Source organism: Nothoprocta perdicaria, unplaced genomic scaffold (assembly GCF_003342845.1).
Source record: "Nothoprocta perdicaria isolate Ctin4 unplaced genomic scaffold, notPer1 scaffold_21, whole genome shotgun sequence".
Classification (NCBI taxonomy): Eukaryota; Metazoa; Chordata; class Aves; order Tinamiformes; family Tinamidae; genus Nothoprocta; species Nothoprocta perdicaria.
The window spans coordinates 2,223,744-2,242,592 of record NW_020455316.1 but is presented as its reverse complement, the minus strand read 5'-3'; the positions used below and the strand labels follow the sequence as shown (position 1 = coordinate 2,242,592).

General features: G+C 44.0%; 1 protein-coding gene across 1 annotated transcript in view; it reads right to left on the bottom strand.

Annotated features, from left to right (window-relative positions):
- Window positions 1-1,074, bottom strand: part of LOC112946568 (gamma-aminobutyric acid receptor subunit rho-1) — a 32,535-nt gene extending 31,461 nt beyond the window's left edge. The window contains exon 1 of the mRNA XM_026038430.1: window positions 853-1,074. Within this exon, the coding sequence (XP_025894215.1) occupies window positions 853-974 (122 nt within the window). The 5' untranslated portion in view covers window positions 975-1,074. The remainder of the gene's footprint in view (window positions 1-852) is intronic.
- Between the last annotated feature and the right edge of the window lie 17,775 nt (window positions 1,075-18,849).

The following is an 18,849-nucleotide window of genomic DNA, read 5'->3' as shown; positions in this document are numbered from 1 at the left end:
CTATAGCAAAGGAGAAACTGTGGAGTTACAGTCTGTGACAAGCAGAAGAAAACAACGTTTAAACAGTAACTCCATATAAATATACCATCTTAAAAAAAAAAAAAAAAGATTTTTCCTCCAGATATACCTTGTGATGTCTCTGAATTTAAAAATCCTCATATAAAATTCTAAATATTCACCAAACAGAATAAAAGTAATCGAAACTCAACATGAAACAGTTGCAGAAAAAAAATCGTTCTCAAACTAAAATCTCTTAAAATGGATGTCTGCAAGATAGTAGGAGGAAAATTTTCAAACAGACACTTTGACAGTGAGAGGGAGAGGGAAGGAAAATATAGACTGAATATTTGATCTTCATTCAGTACTCTGAATGTCTTTTTTTCTGTTTCTTTTGCTAACTGATTGTAGCCTTGAGGTTTGCAGAAAGACTGGCATTTTTCCCCCTCAAAAGTGCTATAAAACAATCCAATATGTGAATAAGAAAACAAATTGTGAATCTTTTCATATCAAATTCCCAGCCAATCTCAGCCAATAAAGCAATCCCTGACCTAAGCTTCCTATTCTCTTTCATGTAAATACTTCATCAAATATAATCACAATAAATAACATTCAGTGTTTCCTTTTTTTTCACTATTCTAAACTTTGAAACCYTTCACAAACCTTTTTGGGATAAATATTTTTCATTGTGCAAAATTCATTAATCCTTTTACATCGGCAAAAACAGCAAAATAAAATAYATTAAACCACAATCTGCACATGCAAAGTCCAGCTTTCTCTTAGATATTATATGTTCATCTGTAACAATACATTTTTCCAAACAGAACAAACCTGATTGTAAAAAATGACACTCACCTGCCTTTCTTGTATACCTCATGTATTTCCTTTCCTTGTCGGTGGACTCTGCATTCAGTGCATAAAACCCATCCCCACAACAGCAAGAAGATGCTAAAATGCATTTTATGGACAGTCAACATGATGCTTTAAGGTTCTGCATCCAGAAATAGTCCATACAGGAAGAAGAAACCCAAAATGTAGACTCTCTTTCTCTTTTTAAGACATTATCGGTCTGATCGTTATTGGAAGGATGTTTACTCATACAAAAAATCATCCTGCAGTATTTAATCTGGACAGTGGGGAAAGCAATTTCCACTAAACCTATAAATCCCTCTACGTCAGATGGCAAGGATTTTCTAGCACTGTTGAATTCATGTATTCTCATAGAACAATTATTTTTTGTCCAAACAGGCTATTTTATTAATTGGTTTAAATTGAACCCTTTCCAAGTACCTGTGGAAAACAACGTATGTATTTCTGTCTGGTTAACTAAAATAGTGCAGTTGGTCAGACTAGGGTCATAAGTAGTTCTTAATTACTGAAATTATTTATATAATAGTGACATTTGTCATAGGCACTCTAATATGTTAAATAGTGTTAATAAGCATATATTGGCTTCCACTAAAATGTCGATATTTCTGTTTAGATCTACAGGGTAGTATTTTGATTTTCTGTATTTTTCTACATTACTGTAACACACAGTAATGCTGTGGCTGGAGTGCCTGGTGTTTTCAAGACTTGTATCACGTACCTTGCTGTTCTGCCACACAGCCTGGCTGCACGTGGGSTCCAGGGAAAATATCCAGGAGAGCAGGGTTAACACATGGAGGGATGAGCATGGAGCAGTTATTTATCTTCTTTGCATTTGGCTGTCTAGAAGAGATCCTGCCAAAACAGAGTACTGTATGGTGGAGTGGCAGGTTCTCTTGTGGAAGGACCATCCTGAACACAGCAGAGCTCTACCTGGTCCAGGCTGCCTCAGCTTTATTGACTTCATTGAGCATGAACACTGTCCCAGGAGCCACAGAAACAACACATCGGGAGTCAGTGAGGTTTTCATTCCATCTTCCAAGATCCAATTTAGTGATCTGCTGGGCTAAAACATTTCTTGCACAAAGTCATGCGGACTTCAGGTGGTGAATGACTCAAGAAATGCCAAATCAGTCACCTGCTAAGTCCTATTATTGAAACAAGTTCAACCAATCTTGTCTTTAAAAATTTGCTTTCAGTTTCCCCTGATTCACATGATCTATTCAGTGAGGACAAAAAGTATCTTAATAACTGTTTTATTCATCTCTGATGGTAAACGGATAAACTAAAATCAAATCTATTCTTGGTCTTCTTTTCAATAATCTATATAAAGTTATGAAGTCTTTCCATCAAAAGAAACTGCTTCATCTCTTTGGAATATATTTTATAACTTTGTTCACATCTTTAAAATTTGCTTGTTACTTGCTTCCTGGAAGCAATGGGGATTGACAAGCAATGAATAAAGACAAATTCAATTATCTTTCCAATAAAAGCTGGTAGTGCCCTGTTACACATAAGGCAACAGAAACCTTCATCCTCTGATTTAAAAGAGGTGTTTTACTAAAAGAAGATATCAATGCTTTTTTTGTTTTTTGATCATTCTTCATGAAAAAGTTTGAATATGAACAATTCATAGAAAAAATCTGGAACAAATCATCAGTCAGCCCRCAGAAGAAGACAATTGGATAAGGAATCAACAGCATGGACTGATCAAGGAGAAACATGTTGAACAAATTTAATTTCTTTCTATGACAATTTTAGTAGCTCAAGGAGAAGCAGTATATTAGATAAGCTTTTAACTCAGTCTCACACAATGTTCTCATAAGCACGCCAGGGAAGAGTGGTCTTGATGAAACATGTATAGGGTGTATGTAAACATTTGGTAGCTTTATCTGTGCTTGTCTTGCTGGGCCCCAAGGGCAGTTATGGGTGACTCAGTGCCAGCATGCAAGAACACACCATGTTCACAAGCAAAGTGCAAGGAAGCTGTGAAGAAGCTGGATGCCTACTTCAAAGAGAAAAGAAGAGAAATGGCACAATGTCTCTCTTCAGGTATATGGATGTCACTGCAAAAGGAAAAATTCTCTATCTCCAATGGCCGTTGGATATTACAAAGAGTAATATCCTGAAAATCTGTAAGGGAAAGTGAGTTGAGGTATTGAATTAGGTGCTAGGAAACCTTTCTAACAATAAGGACAGTAATAAAAGCAGTGCTATAGATTATATGGGAAGGATTTGCACTTGCCACCACTAGAATTCATTAAGATGGGTATAGTTGATCCTGTCTTAGAAAAAAAGGGCTAGATCTAGACTAAATTACTTCTTGGGGTCTCTTCCATCATTAATTCCTTATGATTTTCCAAAAAGAAAAATGATGGGAGGTGGTATCTTAAAATTAGAACAAAGGAGGAAAATTCAAACATCAAGGGAAAAGAGAACAGTTGGCTATGTGACTGATATAAAAAAAGCGGAAAGAATGAAAGAAAATTTTTACATCTTTTTTTAAATATTATCAGTAAATTCTGCTCGATCTCACTAGTAGGCGAAGAGTTAATTTTGCCTGCTATCTCCATGAGGGACATAAAACCACAACAAGAGATTAAAAGATATAGCACTATTTTCATTCAGTAGACAGAAAGCCCCGTGGACACTGAACAAGAGCAGAATGAATGATTTGCAAAGAGCCGTATATTCAACAAATTCATCTGATGTCGCGGCTAGTAGACTAGCTGTGAGCAGACTGTGATTTCTTCAAATTGCTGCATTGTTTCAGCTTAGGGACTGATTTATTTTGGTTTGTTTTGTTCCCTTTGCATTCATCACAAAATAGTGTAAATTTGAATCACTGTGTTTGTTTTATTTGGATTGATAATCTCACAAAAATATTTTTCCTGTCCATTCATCGAATGAGTCTTACAAATATGAAATTAAACATATCATCTGCATTCCAGATTCCACATTAGTAGTGTAAGCACTTACATCCCGCCCACGTCTGACAACATTCACTGGGAGATCTCAGGGCAAATTTTAAAATACATTTGAAAAGTACAATACCTTGAGTTTGATAACTGTATCACCAATGGTCAGGACAGGAGAGAGCTGGCAGAGCATGAAATGGTTGTGCCATATCCTCCTAAGACAGTCAGTAGCTGATTCAGGAACAGATCAGGAGGTCAGGATAGACTATAGACATGAAACACTCAATGGAGCAATGTCGAGCTTCACAACAGGGAAGGCCATTTATTTCCCTTTTAAAGCTGAAGTTGTCTTTCTTCGAAGGCTTTTGTGCTTCAAGTCAGATAGCATGCTTATCTAGCAATACAGTGGGAGCTGAATACAAATGATAATTCACCAGAAAGGAAAACATTTCAGGCAGCTGAGACAAATGGAAAAAATGAACACCAAAGGTGAAACAGAATTCAAACAGAAATTAATATTTTCAAATCTTTACAGTAGGTTCCCAGCTACTTGGTTGCTCAGCCAATCTATTTATAAGTAGACTACCTTAAAAATGAGAGCTGTATAGTTAAATCTTGATTTTGTCAGGAGTAGAAATCTCACCTGGAGAATGGTTATACAAGTCACCAGCAATCTTGGCAATGCCCAAGAAGCAGGGCACAAGGCAGTGTGTCTGCCACAGCTCCAGTCAAGTGTCATGAACCTGGCTTCTCTTGCTCAACTGCTTACCCAAAGTTTTAAATATTACAATAAAGTACATAGGATACATAATATAAATACACCTGGAGCTAAAAGGAGACTGCAGCAGTCACATATAAAACCCTCAGTAGTGTTCACATTTTCTCTCCTCTTCGTACTGAGTGTCGTGCCGGCCTTTCTCTAAAAGCTCTTCATKCAGGCAGAGATGAACGTGCTCTGACTTAGGTTTGCAACAGCTGGAGGAGTACAAGGGCACCTGCCTGACTGATGTAATGCTGTTTGACTTCTGCAAAGTTATTATTTACCCTGTGCTACCCTTTTCTTTCAGAAACAGTGCTCCGTGTCTCCAGGGCACCCTGTCAGAGTACTTGCTTTTTACACCATTAGTGCCTTCAGTCAGGGTGTTGTCAAAGGCTTTTAAAATCAGGCTTAATGTTGAGCTAGCAGGGCTCCTGAATCTTGTGTCCCTTTTTAACAGGTGGACTTATGTCCTTTTGGGAGTATATAACCTCCAATACACTCAGTGTAAGTAATTATGACAGCTGGATACTTTATATTTTTGTGTAAGGAACCACCTCCAAGGAGGTAACAACACAGAGACTACATAAAATTTGAACAAGCTGGGGATGAGTGGCAAATTCACKGAATTTCTCTATGGTGGTGTCAGCAGTTGCCTTTGTAGCTCTGCTCTTTATATGCCTTAAAATCAAATTCTGCAGGGAGCAGGACAGAGTGAAGCACGGAAACATGAAGCATTTGCATTTGCCCCACGATGACCGGAAAGTGAAGGAATGGAGGTGGAAGGGTACAAAGCATTTCGGCTGCAGGCAACAAGAGGCAAATGCAAATACAAATTCTCCCCTCTGTAACCTGAGGCGCTACATTTGTGGGAGACCAAGAGCTGACGGGAAAGGGCAGAGGGTGAATGTCCTAACCAAAGATTTTGCTTTTCAGCATTAAAAGCCAGTGCATGAGAATCATGTCACTTTATACCGATCAAGGATTTCCTCCCAGATTGCTTTTGACTTCATCATCTTTCCTGCCTCCATGCCTGTGCTCTCCTCCGGTCTGGCTTTAGCCCCTTGCTTACAGCACCACAGGAGAGCAGGTCTGCAGATCTGTGTGGCAAATACTCAGACATCTCCTGTGAGYGACCAGGACATTGCCCGACCTCAAAAATACACACACAAAAACAAAAAACAGTTTTCCATTCAGAGTGAATGGCGGAGGGGAGAGAAATACTGAAGACTCTGTAACCCCGAGCCTTCTTATCACAGAATACAAAGCGAGTCGAGGCAAGGCACAGGACACGTGCCTCTAAGCCRCTATAAAACCCTAAATGGATTGCAYGCTGTATAAAAGGAAGGGGAAATAGGCCAAGCCTGCAGAGAGCTGAAAGGCTGCGGCTAACAATGTGTCCCAGTGAATTGCAGCGCTTCGGGACTGATGCRTTTGGATGCGATTCCGCGCTGCTCAAGTGAATAGCAAAGCTACAGCACCACAGCGAGGCAAGTCCTTAACAGTGGCCTGCTTTTCCCTGCAGCTCTGTGCTCAGTGATGCCCGGGTCTGCTGACTGCTCCTGTTCTCCTCGCGATGCCTCGCTGCCCCAGGGAGACCTGTTTGGGTTTGCAAGTGTCCTTAGGCAGSTTGCACTCTTGTCTGAGAGATTACGTGTGCTGAACTACGTCCTGTTGCTGGGGCCTCTTCGGCAGCTTCCCAGCATCGTGTCAGCTTTGCATGCACTCGGCACTGCTACTAAACCTGGTGCTCATAGCAAGCAACAGGTTAAAATATTGAAATATGCACACATTAGTGCATACTGCAGCCCACTGGGAAGCATTTTTATCTGCTAGTATGCCCAGACACACTAGAGAAGGCAGATGTGGGGTGCTGCGGGGTGCCCCTGACGCTCCCCATAAGTGCTAATCCCCTGAGCACAGCGCTGTTGGTGGGGCTGCTCCTTAAAAGCTGTGAGCTGAGCTGGAAGACCTGGAACTGAAAGGGATCCAAGCATTCACCCCGAACTGAAACCAGCTTTCCAAACCTGGCCGGGCAGTAATTTTGCTCCGACTGCTAGACTCCGTTCTTCATCTCTCCTCTTGAGCCCACTCCGTTCCCCTTGTTTGCAATATGCACGTTTCCAGCCAAAAAGGGCCTCTCAGTTTCCTCTTCCCAAGGGCCAGCATAATCCCAGTCAGGAATCGCATCAGTAACGTGCCAAATGCCTCTGCCTGTCCACCGAGGAAGAATTCAAAATGCTCTTAACAAGACAGCAGCAAAATAGAGCAGAAGAGAAGGGGCAGCTGTTCTGCAGCATGAGCACAGGAAGCCCAACAGGGCCTTCTCTGGGCAAAAGATGATGCAACTATAAATAACAGTAATGGAATTGTCGATAGGGATTCAGAGGAGGCAGCGCTTTGTAAGAGGGCTATTCAGCCAGTGTTTAGGGGGGAATTAAATGAACAACTGCAGTAATTACAGCCCTCTCAGTCTGACACTGATCCCAGGCAAAATATTGGAGTGGCTGATATGACACTCAATAAATAAAGAGCTAAAGGGTAATTAAATTAATGTCAATTAGCATGACTTTAAAGAAGATAGTTCTTTCCAAGCTAATCCTTTTTTGATTAATTTAAACTATGTTTGCTAGAGGAAATGAAGCTTTGCAATGTAAGGCATTTTGCTGCCTATAAGGCATTTGGTGTTCTTCCACAGGGCATTGTGATTTAGCAACTACCAGAATACAATGTCAAGATAAAATAATTAAAATGTTTTAAAACTGGATGGTAAATGCATCTCAGATTTGTCTGCAAATGGTAAAGCTTCATCAGGAGAATATGTTTCCAGTATATTTCCAAGAATATATGTCCCCAAAGAGATGGATTCTTTCTCCTGTTCTGTTCTTGTCAATGTGCTAAAATAAAATAAAATTGCTCTCTGATTAAGGCTACAGTGACAAAAAGAAGATCAGGAAAGCTGAAGACTCCCTGACAGGGAATAAATGGAGTAACACAGGTAAAGGTCCAGACACTAGTTAGTGACASCAGTTAGCAGTGTCGTTTGAATTTTCCTGATAGTTTGCAGTAGAGGATGGCTGCAGGCTGAAAGTCATCTAATGTCTCAGTGGCCGTCCAAAGGGTGCACATGGCAGGTGGTGCTGGATGACACCCAGTGGGTGGTAAGGAAATAAAGCGTAACAGCCCTGCCTGGACTGGATGGCAGGGTCTGTTACTCCTTACAGTCAGTCTATCCCTCCCTCCACTGATGACATGCACAGCACTATCTGCTCTGGGTACTCCAGACTTGTGGAACTTGTGGGATTTGTGGGACTTGTGATGCTGGGCAGCTTGCTTAGGATTAGGAGGAGCCTCCTCTCCTAGTTTGCTTCTCTAAGCACCATCCCCAGGGCCTATATGGAGGTTGCTGAGATTTCTCAAGTACTGATTTGAATCATGACTCAACAACTCATGACTTTAAGGCCTGTCATTTCCCAGGCCACAAGCTGCTATCAGGTCTTAGTGGTGTCAGAAATTTATATTTTGAATAGAGCTTTTATTAATTTCAGTCTTCATATTTTACTATTTTTAATAGTGGAATTTTGATGTCTCTCCACCACCACCACCACCCCCACAGCCTCTTCCTGAGGCTGCACAACTGCAGCTTCTCTTTCACAGGCCTGGGAGCAACAGTTCAGCAGGGCACCTCAGCAAGGCCAGAGAGATCTTGACCCGCATTAGACAGAAACTGTAGCAAAGGAATAAAGTGTCAGATGTGGAAAAGGAAGGGCACGCAGGTTTGGATTGCAATGTGGTAGGTGAGCTGTGTTATTAAAAAAAAAAGAAAAGCTTTAGATGGTTTCAGCATTGTTTCTTATTTATCCCATCCAAATCAGGCCAATGCCAGTTATAGGAATCTGTGCACATCCCACTASCATGGCCAAGTGCTGAAGCTGTTCAAAAAGTCACCAACCTGTATGGGGCTCAGCACCAGAGGGAATCAGGGCAGGAAAGGTCTATCAGAAAGGTCTCAACAGTTCACTGAGGGGCAATGGGCAGAAGAGGAGCATTTATATTACCAGACAACACGAACTGAAAGAGTAGCCCTTCACAAGCACACTAGAGTAGAAGWATATTGGATGCACCCTTAAGAGAAGATGGACCTCAGCTGAATGGCAAGCAGCAAGTCTCCATTCATCCCCAAGGAAGGAAGCGACATCATTTGTAAGAGGTGGAGCAGGGARCAGTGTAAGGAGGCAGCTCCCTGCAAGGGGGTCCCAGTGCAGCCCTCCCTCACGAAGGAGAGGGTCATGTTTGCATGCAAAAACATGACTAAGATATGGTGAGAACACCCATCTGGAGTAGACACATTGATTGAGATATTGTATCTCTCCTGTCATCTAGCATATATGGGGAATTTACCCTACCATTAAAAAGCAAATGTAGATGTGCATCTGGAAGGAAATAAAGCCTTTGATGGGTTATGGAGAGGATAGGAAAGGTCCATGCTTGAAGGCCCTTTTTCACATTGCCACTGCAGGGTAATGAGAAAAAAATCGTACTCAAGATCATCAACAAGATGCCGACTGCCCCAAGTCTGTTCTTATTTTCCCAGATGAGTCTTCTCAGTCCTCAAGTTGTGCCCAGTCCAAGAAAGCCTGGTGTGACCTGCATATATGGTGCAGCTCGAGGGCGGTTTCCTCCGTGAGTATTTGGTTGGAATAAATCAAAATACTGTCAAATCTAAAATGCTCAAATAAAAGGAAGTCATCCTTTCTTTAATCTGTAATGTAAAATTACTCTGAAGTGTTTCCTATGAGATCACCAGCAAAATCAATAGGGCAATTTCTAACAGATTATCAGTAAAATCAAAAAAAAAAAAAAAAAAAAAGAAAAAGCTTACGAGTGTAAGTCATGCTTGCTTTCCAATATGTGAGTCATTTTTATTATATCAATATTCTAGGCTCACAGCATAAACACAATGATTTTTCTTCTTCACCAGTGATTGTTATTGACAATTCTGTGCACTTGGCGTTCCCACTAGCTTTGCTTTTGATCTCAGGCTTTTAGGAGGGTATCTCAGCCTGCTGGGCTGGGGTACAGATGCCTTTGGAAGTCCTGACCTGCAAGGGGAGCCTGGAGCAAAGCAAAGTATTTCCCCTTGCCCAGAGGAGCACAGAAGTCCACTCCTAAAGCCACAGCTCAAGGTTGGGCAAGGAAACCAAATRCAGCCCCTTTTGGTTGGAAAGAAAGGTACCAGGAGCCTCCTGATGGCCGTGAAGGCAAAGCCCATGTGTGCTGCGCGGGGATTCGGGAGGCGGATCGCGCTCACTTCGCCGCGTGTCCAGCCGGGATGGGCTGCAGGACAGATCCCGCAGCCGGGATAAACTGACGTCATCCAAGAGCCTCACACGGCCGGCTCCACCGCAGCACCCCCGGGAAGCGGAGCACGTCTGCCTCCCCAGGCGCCGAGTTAACATATTGTACTCTTCAGGAAATACATTCCGTCCTCCTGCAATGAGGATCTGCCTTGGGCTGGCTGAATCATAACCTTTAAAAACGAGAGGATATTTGGGGGTTTTTAGGTCTGTTTTTCCTGCAGAACAAAGCCGGATTTAGAGGTCTGCTGTGGGTAGATGATTGCAACCCTTGATCCACAGCCAAAAGCATTATATTACATAAAGAGTTTTTTCCTTCATTAGGAATTAATCTGTGCTAACCAACTGTCAACTGCTGGTAATGACAATTTATTAACTTGCTGCCCTCGCTGAGCTAGGGGCATTTAACTGACTTATTACATTAGATGTAATATGAAAATGCACTTATGTATATCACAGACACACATGGGCTGTCAGCCTGTCCTCCCACGTACGTGCTGATGTAGGAGAGCCAGGGTGGCCAGGGGGCCAGCCCTGCTCCCACCTCTCTTGTCTCTCTTGCCTCCACTAGAGAGTGGAGCTGAGAAAACCCTCCTGTCTGTGGAAACCCCCCATTTGAAGCATATCAGGGATCTGGCACTATTTTCCACCATGGCAGGAATGCAAATTTGCTGTGATGCAGAAGGCATGGAAGAACCATCTCTATATTAGGATAAACTTTATTGTGAGGGTGACAGAGCCCTGGCACAGGCTGCACAGGGAGGCTGTGGAGTCTCCTTCTCTGGGGATCTTCCAAGCCCACCTGGATGCCGCCCTGTGCCCCGTGCTCTGGGTGTCCCTGCTGGAGCAGGGGGTTGGACTGGATGATCTCTAGAGATCCCTTCCAACCTCAACCCTTCTGGGATTCTGTGAACACTTAAAGGCATCTATGGGGTCTATGAATTTGTTTATGGTTGTCAGGTGTGAGGTTTATTYTGCCCTGCAATAGTTTTGTAAATGYTGAAAAAAACCAGCCACTTTTGGGCTGCTGAAAAATCTTAACAGATTTCARAACAAAGATGGGGCCTTGTTCCTGGAGGAACTATCATTTCTAAGAAATGGAATGCCACTTAATGAAATGGGTTAAAAAACTAATACACACAGAAAAGGAAGTCAAATTCCAACCTCAGCCTTGACTACTATTTTCTGCTCTGCGTAGGGAAGTGGGGTGGAGGAACAGATCTGCTCCCTTCACAGCTCCAGGAGTCTCTACAGGATCCAAAACTGGGCTGCTCAGGAGGGCAAGCTCATCCTTTTCACTAGTGATTGAGATTCAGCACCGAAACAAAATGATGCTCAGTCTCTCCTTGCTGGTGCTCACTCCCATCTGTGCTGGGTGCTGCTCTCTGGGGGCTGAAGGGAGATGAAGAGCAAAGCAGAGGCTGCCCGGGCTAGCACTTTTGGCTCCAATGAATACGCAGGGTACTTAGGTAGACCTGTAGTTTATTTCGCAGAGAAGAAGATGGAGCTAGAGAAGAGCACAAACTTCTGCTATACCAAGCTAAGAAGCTGATACTCATCCCCAGATCCTGCCCTGCTGCTTCTTGCATGGAAATGATGCCAGTTAGTTGGAGCCATACAGCTTGATTGCAACAATACTTTTGCAAGGCTTTTCTAGAAAAGCTAGGCACACTTTGACAAGACAGAGAGGAGGCTGTTTAGTCCAAGGAGGGAAGAACAACAGGAAACCTGATAGATCTCTGCAGATTCATGAAAGATATAAAATCTTTCTTCATGTCCACTGCAAGTCGGACAAGTAATAGCAGTCCTGAGTTACAGCAAGGAAGATTTTGCTTATCCCTGTAAGCACTTTCTAATTTTAAGGCTGGTTAACCATGAGTATAAAATGCCAGGCTTGCAGGTTTTTACAAACAGGCTGGACAGGCTGTTTGTAAATGTTAAATCAGAAATGATTTAAGCAGAGTGGATGCTGCCTCCAGGCAAGGGAACGGCAAGGGAACGGCAAGGCTAGCCGTCCCCTTGACATCCCRGCCAGATCTGCTCTCTGTAGCACTGCCCTCCTTTGCTCCCCTCCACCCGTGACCGTGGGCTCAGAGCCCGAGCTCCGTCGCTTCCCTTGCGCGGGTGAACACCAGGCCGCAGCAAAGCGGCCCCTTCTTGCTCTTCTTCTCAGCCTGCACCMACAAGCACCCAGATGCTGTTTGCAGGATCACAGGCTGCCTCCCCAGCCCAGCCCCGAGAGCCGGCTGGGCCAGGCCTCTCTTGGGGCCTTTCTCTTGTTCAGTGGATGAACAGTTCAGTGAAAAGCTCAGCATGCCTAAATTCCTCACCARCCCAGGAAAGACCGTGTGGTGCCTGGCAAGGCAGAATGCCCATGTGGCCTTGCTTGCTACCCTCAACTTGCTTCCGTTTAAACCTTAGGCTTCATTCTGAGGCCGTTTCCTCCCTGTGTTAAATCACAGAATCACAGAATATTCAAGGTTGGGAGGGACCTCTAGAGATCATCTAGTCCAACCTTCCTGCTCCRGTAGGGACACCCAGAGCAYRGGGCACAGGGCGGCATCCAGGCAGGTTTTGAAGACCTCCAGAGAAGGAGACTCCACAGCCTCCCTGGGCAGCCTGTTTCAAATCAAATAGCTCATATTTTTTCTATTTGCAACTGGCTGTTTTACCTCCTCCCAATTTCCCTTTTAGAAATTGCTAAACTAATTGGTTTATTGGATTCACGTAGCTAGGGATTGGCGTTACAGGAAAGGTTTTTACCCAGAAAACAGCCCCAATGAATTCTTCCCCATCAGAGCACTGACACACGGGTCTTTTGCGCTGGAGCTGCTAGTCACAGCGTTTGATGGCTTTGTCCCCYGCGGTGACGTGGGCAGCATATTGACAGCCTGTATTGTTCACGTCAGCTCCCAGGGGAGCAGGGAACAGAAAGCAAAACATCAGAGCTAGAAAAGTGAAGGACAGCTAATGGCTTGGCAAAATACTGCTTTTGGCACCACCACAAAAATACTCATTTTCACTTGGTTGGGATTTTTTTCCTCATCTTGCCTCTTTTCCTTTCTTTCTTTTTTTTTTTTTTTTTAATGAATTTAATTAAAACACTTATTTGCTGGGCTGTGTAGGGGGAATACAGCAGCTGCTCTTTCACATTTCAGTCTCCTGTGGCTATGCTAATCCTAGYGGGGAGCCCAAGCATAAGGAGGAAGGATTTGTTCCCTGCGCGCGTCACCGTGTTGTCTCGGAGGGTGGGAAGGATTTGGGAAGAGCCAGGAGCTGCTGCTGGGCGGCATCGCCACCCAGTGCTCCCAGTCTGGTGGCTGGAGGCCACAGGGCTGCAGCACCCGCTTTCCATGATAGCAGTGGGTTTGCTGCGGTCTCCCATTTTCACCCTGGTGCTCTGAGCATGGTCAACCTCATTAATGGGATACAGGGGCCACCCAGCAGCTGTGGCTGGTCTGGGCTAGGGACAGCATCACTCCACAGATCTCGTGAACAAGCAGTGCTGTTGGCATCTCCTTTCCTGCCTGGCAGTCACTTCTGAGCGCATTAGTGAGATGAAGAGTGACATCCACAAAGCTTGGACCACAATCTCACCTTGCATGAGCCTTGAGGAGGGCTCTGTGCAGCTCAGCAAGCTCCATCTCCATCTAACAGGTCAGTTAGTTAAAAAATCGGTTGACCAGTTTGGATATCCTTTGCCAGCAAAGAGCACCTGCAAGCACAGGGCAGATCACTGGATCCAATGTAATGAGCTCCCTTACCTCCCATTCCCATTTCAGCCATTTCCTCTGCTTTCTGTCTCTGCACCAGCCCCTTTCCAAAGGGACCGACACTTTGAGCAAGGGTTCCTCCTCCTCCTCCTCTGCTGCACCATCTTTGGGAGCCCTTTGGGGTGGTCCATGTCCTGCCATTAGCGGTCACTTCTGCGGAGCAGGGCATTGTTCTCCTTCATGGGCAAAACTCACACAGCTCATTCCCCGAGGGAAGAGGAGTGCTCAGCACACCATGTTGATCGGCACACGCTGACCCAGAAAAGACTGTTCTGCCCCTGAGGTCCGAGCATGGAGGAAATGTCCCTTGTCCCCTTCCCCCGGGTGGCATCAGCGTCACAGAGCGGCTGTGGGCTGAGCACCCYGAGATGGTTTCGGTCTCCTGTGAGGAGCTTCTTTCCCTCTGCGCAAGTTGTACAAAATCCCCCTCAAGCCCCATCTCAGCACCTCTCCATATGCATTAAATGCTAAGGGTATTCCCTGTCGCAGATGAGATGTCCTGTCTTTTGTCCAGCTCCTTGGAGCTGGTGTTTTTTTCCAACTCCGTAATGCCTGAATAATCCTGCCTTTCCCACTTTGTGGAGTTCTGGAACTGTAAATGAAGCAATATTTTGGTTTGGAGGTCACTGAAATCACAATCTGCTTGCAGCATCGAAGGTCTCCTTCTGATGGCATCACACAAAAATGTGGTCATTATGTACCTTACTGAAAAAAGGTTGACATTTCTTATTTGAAATTAATTTGGACCCTACTTAGAATCCAGATAAAATGGAAAGAGCCAGGAGGCTAGAGAGTTTTACAACTTTAATGGTCTGTCCCATTTCCCAAAATGTATTTGTTCAAGTAATTCAAACTGTCTTTACAATTAACTTGTCTTTTTATTTCCCTCCCCGAATTCCCTCTAAGCTAAACATGCAATTTTCTTCTATAAATCTGTGTGACAAGTAGAGCAGTAAAATCTTCTTTTTTCTCCATGTCACTTACATCCATTTGCCATGGACTGACCTCTCCAGCTCTTTTCCTGAGCTAATTTCTATGGTTCCAAGTGCACAGAACAACACGTGGAGCCTCCTAACAGACCCAGGGAAGAGATTCARTTTGGAAAACTGGCCAAGTCAGGGACACAGTCCCAAGCCGACATGGGAATGGGCTCCATTGCATTGCCTCAAGGTCAGATGCAGCCTTTTTTACGGGCACGATGCAGCTCAGTGCCAAAAACTGGCGGCATGAAGGCACAGGTGAGTCACAGAAAATGGTGTGGCTGTCCAGGGATGCAAATTTTGCACAGTGTCTTTGCTCTCAACTTGGCTCTCACCTCAAAGCTGAGCATCTTTTGGGAGCCAAGGGATGTTCCCGGAGGAGTACATGGCCAATATATCACTTGGTGGGCTTGTGGAGAGGGCCTGAGCAAAGGCAGCAAGCCAAGGCAAAGCTGTGGGCAGAAATGGTGGCCAGAATGAGCCCAGGAACCTCACTGTGATCATAAAAACATAGCTCTGGGTCCCCAGCACCATGGAGCCCAGGGAACAGCCCTGTGTCTCTGCTGTCTCGCGGCTGGTTTCCCTCTCCACTGTCCCAYCTTCCTGGGAAATGTAACTCCACTACCCAGGAAAGGACTGGCTCTGATACTGTATTTCAAATAGCATTTTTGTAAAGGAATTTATCCRCTTCGTGTCAGCCTGGATGATATTTTAATTTGAATAGTGCTGAAGTCTTGTTATTTTAAAGTACACTTTCCATTCCTTTAAATTTCAGCAACTCAGCTGGCTCAGCTGCCTGCCTTACTGTAACCTTGTCATTGCGGACATTTGACAGACAAGAGCCATTATTCACTTGTGCTGGTATCAATCTAGTCTATGCACATTTCGTTTTACTCTTATTATCTGCATTAGGCACAATAGCTAAGATCTGGCAGCTGGGACCTAGAAGCGGTTTTATCTTCCATTAGTGACTATGGAGACATTCTTTTCAGAGGCACAAAGGAGGAATTAAATGGTCAGTCCTCATTTATAGTCAAATGGAGACTAAGGAATCTACCTGCCATTTGGGCTTTTGAAAATGCCCCCTTAAATTTGGGGTAATTATTAAAATTTCTTCCATTGTGGGTTGCTATTTTTACCAAAGGTCTCTGCAGYTTACAGCTATAATTAATGTCTGGGTTTTGCCAAGGAGCTTTGCATACTTAAAAGTGCCTGCATGCTTCCACTGAATTTCTTCTGTCTTTTGAGACTGGTTTTTATTTAAATTCAGTTACAAGTGAGGTGTTTATTCAATTTCTTTACCAGCAGGCATTAACTCTAAGTTAACAGAGCTCCACACAGAGTTAAAATGATGTGTTAAATTCACGTATGTCATGAGCTCATTTCCATCCTTCCCATATGTTATTTTATTACCGTTTGAGTACAGAAATCAGCACAGTGGACTGTGCACTCTACCAGCTATATATTTTAGCCATTTTAGCACCAGCCTTCCTTTCATGCTTCTCAAGGCAACCTTCTTTGGAAGAAAAAGGTTAGGAGATGGAGTAATCTTTAATTATGGAATAACTCGTGGATGTCCCATTTCTTAGCCCTTGGCTGGCCAGTTCAAAGCCTTTCTTCAGTCCAGCACAGTCTGTAGTCTGTAAGTCTTCCAGCATATTATACATGGTAGTTTACATACAATATGTTACAATTCCACATCTGTACACTATTTAGCATAGGTAGACATCCTATTGTCTTCGTTATGTTACATGCATATACATTTTACATATGTAAACACATATACAGAGTTGCTGTCTTTCAAAGACATGATTTGGTTAGAGAGAAGTCAGTAAAGGTGCAGTCCAGGTGGATGCCAAATGAGCTGGGCTGACGTTTTGTCCCTTCTACCAGGTTATTCAGAGGTGGCACCATCACCAGTGGGCTTTCCACACCAGCATCCCTTATGCACTCCCCAAAACCCTGTCCTGTGGCACGTGATTTATCCAGGTGCTCAGGGCTTCGTCAGGTGGGGCTGCCCTGACASCGCTCGGGGACTAACGTTAGGGGCTGCTTCCCAAAACGCTGTTTGGATCTAGGAACTGGCAGTGAAGCCTTTCCTGTCTCTGGAGAGACGGAAGGTGAAATGCCCCCTGGATAATAATAGATGGATATTTATTATCCATTTATCCATCCAGCTCCCTGCCCTGGCTTCATGCCTAGCCAGCCTCCTCCGAATAAGCAGGAAAACACAGTTCAGAGGCTATGGGATGCAGACATCCTTGTTGTATTTGCATCTATCCTTTTTMTCTATTGTTTCAACCTTAGTAACAACAAAAAATACCCTCCTTGAGGATTCTGTGGGCTGTGTAATTGTGCCTGGTAGAAACAACCATGGGTGTTTCATTACACACCAAGCCCCATCAGCCATGTGCACATGCATCTAGAGTAAGGGCAAGGTAGCCTGTTCAAAACAGGTTTATTAAGCAGCATTTAAGCTATAGGTAGCATTAGTGCAAAAGGTGATAAGAGAGAAGGAGCTGTCTCTGTCACCACATAAGCTTTCAAGGGAAAAAGAGACATCATAAAAACAGATGGCAAAGTAAAGCGCTAGCTCTTTTTTTGTATGGCAGGAGGCATTATTCATGAGAAATATTTACCTTCTAGCTGTTGGGCTACATTTAGACACCCCCTCAATCTGCAAATTTAAAGTGCCCCGTTTCCTCTTCCAGAATGGAGGGTACAACTGAAACAATTTTGTCTCGTGCAGGTCAATCTCTGATAAGATCTTCTCGCTTGCTCCCAGSCAGCCTGATTCAGAGGACACACGTGGTCACTACTTGAGGCTCCCGCAAGGTTTCCTGCGCAGAAAGCACAACCCCTCCTCACGCCCGCGCGCGCTCAGCCTCCCGGCAGCTCCCCAGGTAGTAAGTGTCATTGCTTCCCATTTCCCTGACGGGGAAGCTGAGGCACAGAGAGGCAAAATGGCCAAGGGCAACGCAGGAAGCCGGCCAAAATGGGGCCTAGGGTCTTACTTCCCAACTCAGAGATGTAATCATACCAATTCTGGCGCCTTCTTCCAGCCTTGCATCTGAGAGCCTAGAGCAGTCCCCTCCATTTGCTCCCTTTGGCTTTCTAAACATAGCAGTGATTTTTGCTTTAAAAGGGTTAATATTAAAGAAATGCATTTTCTTATGGTTTAACCTCTCAGAGAATTGAGTAAGCTATTTCTTTAATATTTCCTGCCTTCTGATAGCAGGTAATCTTTAACCTCCACTGGTCAATGTGGGAAGTAGCCAGGTTTCAGCTCCGAGAAGATTGATGTTGGTCAATACACCGGCCTGATGACATGGCAAGGAAAGAGCAGGACAAGCCTTTCAGATGTTGCCGTTTCAGGCCTTCCCTGCTGTTCTCACTAGCAATTCCAGGGCTCTGTTTCTGCCTTTTCTGAACACCCACAACTCTGTCTGTGTCAGTTAGTATCAGGAGTGATGAAAGCAGGACACAGGTCTTGATTTTAGTTTCTCTAATCAATTTTGTCTTCACTGAAGTAGTGTGACCCTTGAAACAGACTTAGGTAGCAGTATTTGAGGCAGTAGGGAAATTCGGGATATTCTGGAGCTGAAACTTCCAAGTCTGCTTCTCAAATCTCTTTAAATTGAAAATGCAAGCATTACTGCTACAGTAAGCAGAAGATTTCAAAGCCCAATTAATAGCTACAACTTTCTTACTGATTTTWTCTGGTTTTTTTTTTTTTTTTTTTTTTTTTTTTTTTTTTTTTTTTTTTTTTTTTTTTTTTTTTTTTTTTTTTGGAAAAGGGGGATGGATGTTACACCTGGGTATTGCTAGAACTTTAATGCCTGTCCCACTACCTGTGTGATTTATGTGAATCTCCTTGTTCAGAACACTTAATCAGGTGATTTCAGAATATTGATTTGGCTCCTAACTTCCGTACTGGATCTTCCCACTTCAAGCTCTTCCCACTCTGCTGAGTTTTGGCTTGCTAAGCAAATGCTCTGATGAGCATGATCTCCTCCCCAGCCCACAAAACCATGGTGTATATTTAAAGTTAAAGAGCACACACACCCAGCCATCGCTGCTGCTACCACACAGGAACATCTGTGTCTTGCTGCCAGCATCATTAGCAAAGGAAGGGAGATTTCACGGGACGGAGAGCAAACCACCAAGCACAGAAGCTTGCTACAGTATTCTCCAGCAGCT